The sequence below is a fragment of the Nelusetta ayraudi genome, unplaced genomic scaffold (assembly GCF_046127955.1).
Source record: "Nelusetta ayraudi isolate G7.1 ecotype Tasmania unplaced genomic scaffold, CSIRO-AGI_Nayr_v1 ptg000031l, whole genome shotgun sequence".
Taxonomy (NCBI): domain Eukaryota; kingdom Metazoa; phylum Chordata; class Actinopteri; order Tetraodontiformes; family Monacanthidae; genus Nelusetta; species Nelusetta ayraudi.
Window position 1 is genome coordinate 6,623,632 of NW_027466081.1, and position 7,541 is coordinate 6,631,172.

General features: G+C 47.3%; 1 protein-coding gene across 10 annotated transcripts in view; it reads left to right on the top strand.

The window, feature by feature from the left end:
• Positions 1-7,230, top strand: part of lmo7a (LIM domain 7a) — a 49,026-nt gene extending 41,796 nt beyond the window's left edge. For 6 of the 10 annotated variants that reach the window (XM_076031144.1, XM_076031147.1, XM_076031148.1 and 3 more), the window contains 9 exons: positions 389-858; positions 1,625-1,678; positions 2,988-3,043; positions 3,163-3,321; positions 3,633-3,801; positions 4,746-5,045; positions 5,759-5,867; positions 6,367-6,469; positions 6,577-7,230. In XM_076031144.1, coding sequence (XP_075887259.1) covers positions 389-858; positions 1,625-1,678; positions 2,988-3,043; positions 3,163-3,321; positions 3,633-3,801; positions 4,746-5,045; positions 5,759-5,867; positions 6,367-6,469; positions 6,577-6,599 — 1,443 coding nt within the window. In that variant the 3' untranslated portion in view covers positions 6,600-7,230. The remainder of the gene's footprint in view (positions 1-388; positions 859-1,624; positions 1,679-2,987; positions 3,044-3,162; positions 3,322-3,632; positions 3,802-4,745; positions 5,046-5,758; positions 5,868-6,366; positions 6,470-6,576) is intronic. The other 4 variants (XM_076031146.1, XM_076031150.1, XM_076031145.1 and 1 more) reach the window with 4 other exon arrangements.
• Positions 7,231-7,541: the final 311 nt, after the last annotated feature.

Below are 7,541 nucleotides of genomic sequence, written 5' to 3' on the forward strand. Positions count from 1 at the left end.
TACAGGTGAATTGCTGTTTCCTGCCACTACGCTTTTGTTCGCTTTCAATTGACAATAAAGCAAGTTTTATTCCATATGCCATGATATATTTTTTCTTCCTATGAGGTGGGTCACCACAACACTCCATCCATCTGCTCCTGCTATGGCCCCTCTGTCACATTTTAGAACCCATTGTGGCCGCACCAGTGAAAACGTTTGCCCACCCCTGACATATTCAATCAGTACAACACAATGTCATTGCAGATTTAAGGTTATTAAAGGTTCCACTTTCATCGTTTATTGTAAATTGAGTGGAGTTTTCCCATCGTACTTCCAGTTCCTCATGGTGGTTAATCATATTGTATTACATTAACTGTAATGCGTTCCTGTTCTTCTTTCTGTGTTCCAGTCCTGGAGGTTGGAGGTGAACAGCCACAGCGCCAGCCCCAGCTCCCCTCTCTCCCCTCTCAGCCAGCCCTCCTCCCCTCTGTGGGAGCTAGAGGAGAGAAAGCGCAGGGAGGAGCAGGAGCGCCAGAGGCAGGCAGAGGAGAGGAGGAAGCTGGAAGAGGAGGAGCGGGAGCTGCAGCGTCTGCAGGAGGAGCGCAGGCGGAGGGAGAGGCAGGAGGAGGAGGAGAGGAGGAAGCGGGAAGAGGAGGAGCGGGAGCTGCAGCGTCTGCAGGAGGATCGCAGGCGGAGGGAGAGGCAGGTGGAGGAGGAGAGGAAGACGAAGCAGGAGGAGGAGAGGAAGAGGAAGCAGGCAGAGGAGCTGAGATGGCAGAGGAGGAGGGAGGAGGAGAGGGCAGCGGAGGAGAGGAGGCAACAGGAGGAGGCGGCGCGGCTGCGCAGGGAGGAGGAGAGAAGCTTGGAGCAGCAGCAGTGGTCAGTGTTCACACCTCCTCTGTTGTCTCCCCAACATAACTATAACAACACATTTCATTTACATTTATTACACAATTATTATCCCATTTTAATAGCTTTGTTTTTCATCCCACACTCCAGAGCAGCTGTTTTGTACACTCAATTATCCCAAAAAAAAAAATCAATCGAAGCAGAATATTTTCTGGGATATTTTCTATTTATGACCTCCTGCACAGGTGCTCAGTTTTAGCTTCCTGTGTAGCAGCCTTGAATTAATTATCATAAGAAAACACACTGGCACAAGATCTCCTCTAAACGGCATATTTAGCCCCCTGTTTGCAGCTTGGCAAGTAATCTATTACTAAGAAATCAACTGCTGTAATTAAACTGCCTTTAGTAATTAGTAATTAAGAATGGATTACTTATGAAACAAAGTAGTTAAAGAAGTAATTAGGTTACTTTTAAAAGAAGTAATCTGCAATCAGTAGTGGGATTACTTCTATGGAGTAATCCCAACAACACTGCTGCTAAATGCTTGATTGGACCTTGACTGAACGTTTCACACAACACAGGACCTTTAAATGTCAAGCAGCCCATTTCAGTGTGTGGTCACTGCCGCGGTGCAGCTAACATGTTGCGGTGCAGCCTGCTTCACCTCCTCTTTTCTCTTTTTGCCTGATTTGTCTGCGCATTAACAAGACTAACATGTGTGCATGTGCTTGATCCTCGTCCCCTGTCCTTCAACCTCACCCCTTGCAACCTCCCATCACTCCACCCTTCACTAAAGGGGGGACGGCTACCATCGCTTCACCAGCGTCTCGTCGCTGTCCTCTGTCGACAGGTCAGTATGGGAGTTTGTCCAAATGCAAACCTTTCTCTCTGTACTGAGCTGTTGGCGCCATCTAACATCACATCCTCACATGGGAAAACTGTTTAATCCGTTTTCGTGTCATCATACATATCAGCCGCACCGTGAGACTTCTTCTACTAACTTTAAATAATGAGTTTAGCGGTTTGGCTGAAACACTGCAACTAATTCTGCATCTATCGGCAGCACTTGACGCAACAAATTAATGAATATTAATTTCTATATACACAAAATAAATATTACTTTTAATATATGAAAGCTCCTCCTTTGGATATACATAAGTATAGTAACAGTTATTGTCGTATTAGGGTGCGGCGTGTAACAATAAGTGACGCACAACCCTAAACTGTTGGTAGATTTCAAACACTGAGATTTTTTTTACAAGTGTTGCATTGACGTGAGCCTGCCCGCGCTTTCAAACCCAGGTTCGTCTTTTGTGTGCAGTCACGTGTGTCCCGCGAGGAGTGACGCACTGGCAGCACACTTTGTTCTTGCCTTAATCGCACGGAAACTGCCAAGACAGCGTCTCGTAAAAAACATAGAACCCTGCCAAACACCAACACCAATGGCAGACAAAGACGAGCAATTAGTCATCCATCGCTGCGACACCGCGAGCTAGAGACGTGTTCCCAGAGCTGCGGTGCGGAAAGGAAGGCTCGCGGCCTCACATCGCACGTATTTCAAGTGTATTTATGTGTTTTCTGCAAAAGGAAACTGGCACACAGTGACTCTGATGCGTCATTGCGTTGCTGCATTCACAGACGTCCACAATGAGGAGGATGTTCTATTAATGTGCAAATTAAATGCTGCTCGCAAGGTTGCAGTCGTGTTCGATATGAGAGTGAGAGCATTTATGAGAAAATTTAAGATAAATAAATACACTACCAGTCAAAGGTTTGGACACACCCTATGAATTTAATGTATTATTATTATTATTATTATGACTATTGACATTGCAGTTTCTCACGGAAGGCTTCAAAACTATGTATGAACACACATGGAATTATGTAGGAAACAATAAAGGTGTAAAATAACATATTTTATATTTAAATTCTTTAAAATAGCCACCTTTCATAAAAAACATATTTAGTTATTGAATGTGTTTTTCTTTGCTGCATAATAATATATTTGATGTCTTCAGTGTCTGTCTGCAGTGCAAAAAGTTGGAAAGATTAAAAAAAAAGAATTCCACGAGAAGTTGTGTCTAAACTTTAGACTGGTTGTGTAAATTAAAGTTTGAGTGTTCTTCAGTTTTCACCTTTTCCACCCTTTTCTTTGACAGGGCCAAATCCAAATCATCTCCCCACCTTGACGAGGAGGAAAGATCCCACTGGCAAGGTTTGTTCACTTCGTTTTCCCTCCCTTCCTTCCTCGCTCCCGTAAGTCGGCGGCAAACGCGAGCGGACGAGCGGCTGCCGTTGCACACGTACAGTATGTGGGCTTTAACCCCCGTGTAGGTGCGTACGCACGGTCCAGGAGCCTGTCTCGGCGGCTGCTGCAGGAGCAGGTGAGGAGCACACGCGATTACTGGCCCCGAAATGCGATGGCCGGCGCCGAGCTGGAGAGAGAGCGGAGGAACATCATCAGTGCAATGAGAAGCAGAGAGCCGGAGAGAGGTGGGCCTCGGCCACCGCGAGAAAAAAAAACCAGCCACTTAATCTTCACCAGTGCAGCCCATCTGATCAATCCAACCGAGTTGATTAAAACCACATTAGAAATCAGCTGAAAAAAACACCCGAAAACGGAAGATCAGCCCCGCTGTTGAATCAGAGCAGTGAAACCGACCACTATCACGATCTCACGCTCCCCTCCAAACGCACACCGCTCCTCTCCTCCACTGCTCGCAGCTTCCCGGAAACTTTCAATTTCAGCCATCAGTCAAACTTGGCCTTATCTCTCCCACTTCTCTCGGTGTGTGCACGCGCAGGGAGCAGCGGTGACAAGAAGGGCCAGCAGCCCGCGTCGCAGGCCGAGGCGGAGAGGCAGCAGATCCTCAACGAGATGAAGAAGAAGACGCCGCTGCTGACGGACAGCAGCTGGATCCGTCAGCGCCCGGCCACCACCACCAGGGAGGTCGAAATTCCGCCCATGCGCAGGTGCGACGGTTTCCGTTTTTTTGCGACCGAAAAGACAGTAAAGTTTGCTAGTGAAGTGGTGACAGATGATAAGGAGAGAAATTAATTTGTTTGTTTTCCCCTTGGCAATGTATTATCAGTGAGTTTTAAGTATGTAGAGCAGAGGTGGGCAAACCTTTGGACTGATGGGCCATAATGGCTTCTAAAATTTGACAGGGGCCTATAAATACCTATGAGAGATGTGTGGAAAACATATCATGTAGCTTTAATGTCATTTGAAAATAAACAAAAGCAAAGTTAGCACAAAAAAAGTATTCGAAGCTCCACAGTGTTTAGCTCCTCATTGAAATGACTCTTAAAACACTGTAAAGATGGATGAAATACAGCTATTTTATGACTCACTTACTATTAATATAATTTCTTGAAGTTGGCCACAACTGGGCCACAAAGGCATCAAGTGCCCTGTTGTCCTATAACTGGTGTTTCTAGAAGCCTCCACCTTGTCGAGCATGTTAAAGCAATGCTTTGTAGATTGTCCACCTTGGAATAACAGTCTCAACTTCACTTTCACCATTCACTGACTTGTAACAAGGAGAAAAGCACTGGCACAGCGCCCCCAGCTGGCCTGGCATATGATCAACACCTCTTGCCTGGCAAGAACTCCAAAGACATCAGAAGGGGAGGGACAATGAAGGGAGATCAGCCAATGAGCAGGGAATCAAACAATGTTGGGCAGGCGACCAATATGAAGCCTATACATATATCATCTGGGGGCGCTGTCTCAATGGCACTTCCAGGCCAGCGAATCATGATCTTGAAAGAATGGTAATGAGGTCAAATAACTGCAGTTGTGTAGTATATTTTTCATTTCGGGTAATAACCTACACATGAAGTGGGTGTATTTGGGACACGCTACATCCCTCCACCATCCCGCTAACGTGCCAGTGTTCTGCTCGGCTCTGCAGAGGAGACTCTCTGGACGGCTTGGACTCCTCGTGGCGCTCGTCGTGGGCCCCCCGCACCAACAACTCCTACACCCACAACCCCCGGCCGAACTCGGCCCTCTCCGGCCACTCCACCGCCTACGGAGGCGCCGCCAGGGCCCCGCGGCCCCAGTCCACCACGCTACCCTCCTCCTACTCCATGAGCTCCCTGGGAGGCGGGTCAGGAACCCCCTCGTCCAACTGGTCCCAGCAGTCCAGATCCTCCTCGGCCTCCTCGCCGTCACCCACCAACTCCCCGGAGCCGCCGCACCAGCGGAACAGGTAGAACGGACCATGTGTTCATGGTAGCGTTACGCCGCTGTTAGCTTCAACTCGTTGCTCACTGCCATGCTAACGTGTTTCTGTTTTATGGGACATTCTTTGTCCATAAATGTGCAAAACGACTTTATTACAGTGGCTGAGCTTTTCATGCGGTTCATGTGAAAGGAAACTAAAGGAAAACAGAATATTCAATGATTACATACATGTTTTATCATGTATTAATCTTTATGCATGTCAAGGCATTTTTCCGAATCATGTAACATTCTTGAGCAACATATTCTAACAGTAATACGTCTCTCGCTTGTCAGTGAACCCCACAGATTAAGTCCTTCCTTTGCTTCTGTCACTTGACCCACTTATCATCGAGTGTGAACTAAAACATGAAGTTTTGGAAGTATCTGCCTTTTTGCCTCCTTGCAAGTGTGTAGAAGGGCCAACTCTAGCTTTAGCAGGAAGCTAAAAGGAAGCATCTGCCAGTTCACAAACAGAGGGCTGAATACGCTGCTACATACAGTAATACTCTGAACAAGAGTATAATACAAGACCTTTAAGGGTGAAGTGGAAAATTTTATTTAATTCTATTTTGTCGAGGAACGTGTATGAAATAATCAGAAACGGCCACACGTGTAGTACCCTCCGTCCGTATTACATAATTGGGTCAGGCGTGTGTTTTTCCCCAGTCTGCGGTGACAGCTGTGCGTTCTGTAATCCAGGTCAGTGAGTGGCAAGAAAATCTGTACGTACTGTGGCACTCCGCTGGGAAAAGGAGCAGCCATGATCATCGAGTCCCTCGGGCTCTGTTATCATTTGAGCTGTTTTAAGGTGAGAGCGGGGCTCCCTCTCCCTCCCCCTCCCCCTGCCCTCCACCACCTCCCACCTCCTCCGACTCCTCCGCCTCCTCTTCTTCGGAGCACGTCATCAGCACGCCTTGCCTGAGCTCTTTCGAGTCTGATCACTGCGCACTCCTCTGATTGCTAACCTCACCAATCAAGGTTGCTGATTCCCTCTTGCGAGTCCCTGCACTACTTTCTTTGTGAACTTGGAAATCCTTCCCCTCTGGTCGGTTGTAGCCACCTTGATCTTTGTTCTTGACTCCAATTTTTGGCCCCCTCTGCATCCTGGCGGTGATTCGTGCCTACAGCCTGTTAATAGACTCTCATTCTGTGTGTCTTTTTTTTTATCTTTCTGTATGAAAAGAAAATGAAGGGTGGTCCTCTCAAGCCTTTATCTTTTCACCCCTGGGCTCGGACACTTTGATCAACTCTAACCGTCTGGGCAGCTCCTTTTTAAGAACGCTCACATTTGTTTAATCTCCCCTCAGTGTTTCGACTGCAAGTCCGACCTCGGCGGCTCGGAAGCCGGCGCCGAAGTCAGAATACGAAGCCGACAGCTCTTCTGTAACATCTGCTACATGCAGTTCAAGAGTGAGTTTCTCCATCTCTCGGTCTGACGAGCACGGCGCTGTGTTCTGTTTTTGATTTTTCTCATGCAAAAAAAAACAAAAAACAAAAACATTTCTCTGCCATTTCAGCCGGCCAACCAACAACCATGTGATGCGGCCGCACTGCAGCAGATTGAGGAGGAGACCTGCGGCGACAGCATCCCCTGAACACCGACAAAGGGGCCGTTTCAAACAGCTTGGACGTTTGCATTGAACATACTTATCATTTATGACTCTAATGAGATGTAGGTTTTTCTGGGAGGGCAGGATTGTTGTTCCATGTGTGATTGTGAGAGGGGGACGCTCGGAAAACAGTTGCGTGCTTTTATGCGTTCATCATATGTCAAGTATTGCAGTTGTACAAACAGGGGGGCTATGGGGGTTCCTGCATGCAGCAGAGCTTTTCTTTTTTTTCCACGTTTTAGCCATGAAAACTAGTCTGAAGGTAACTGTGTCTGTGAGATTCCCACGGCGGAACCATTTACAATGAGCTTTTTGGTGGGATTATCTATCAACCTTGCAGGATCATCTTTGCTTGTTTTACCGCTTGTTGACCAATGTTACTACATCTCTGTGCCTTCACGTGTGTCTCAGATTCAAAGAAATCTCTCGAAAATGTATTTAAATAACCGTCTTGCTTGGATTGGCACTTGTCTGGGGTCTGCGCGCTTCGGTGCGAGCGAATCTGTCATGCTCAACGGCAAGCGAGGCAAACATTTGTAAATAAAACGCACTAAATGCTCACCACTGGCGAGTCTGCGTGCTTCTCTCGCGCTCCTGCGCCGACGCGAGGCTTCTTCTCACAGCCGTAATCTGAAATCTTTCCACTCCTCCGTCTCTGTCTGTGTCTCTCGCAGTCATAATGAAAGGAATTTCAATGAGGGTTTTGTGCAAAGGTTCAGAGGACCTGCCTGCTCTGTGTTCTCCAAAGCCAATTTGTCATGCATATTTCATTCAGCGCGCATGCATTACATCTGATCACACTTTGATAAGCCATCCCCCCCCCCACACACACACACACACCTTAATGTATTCTGTCATTTTCAGCAGGTTCA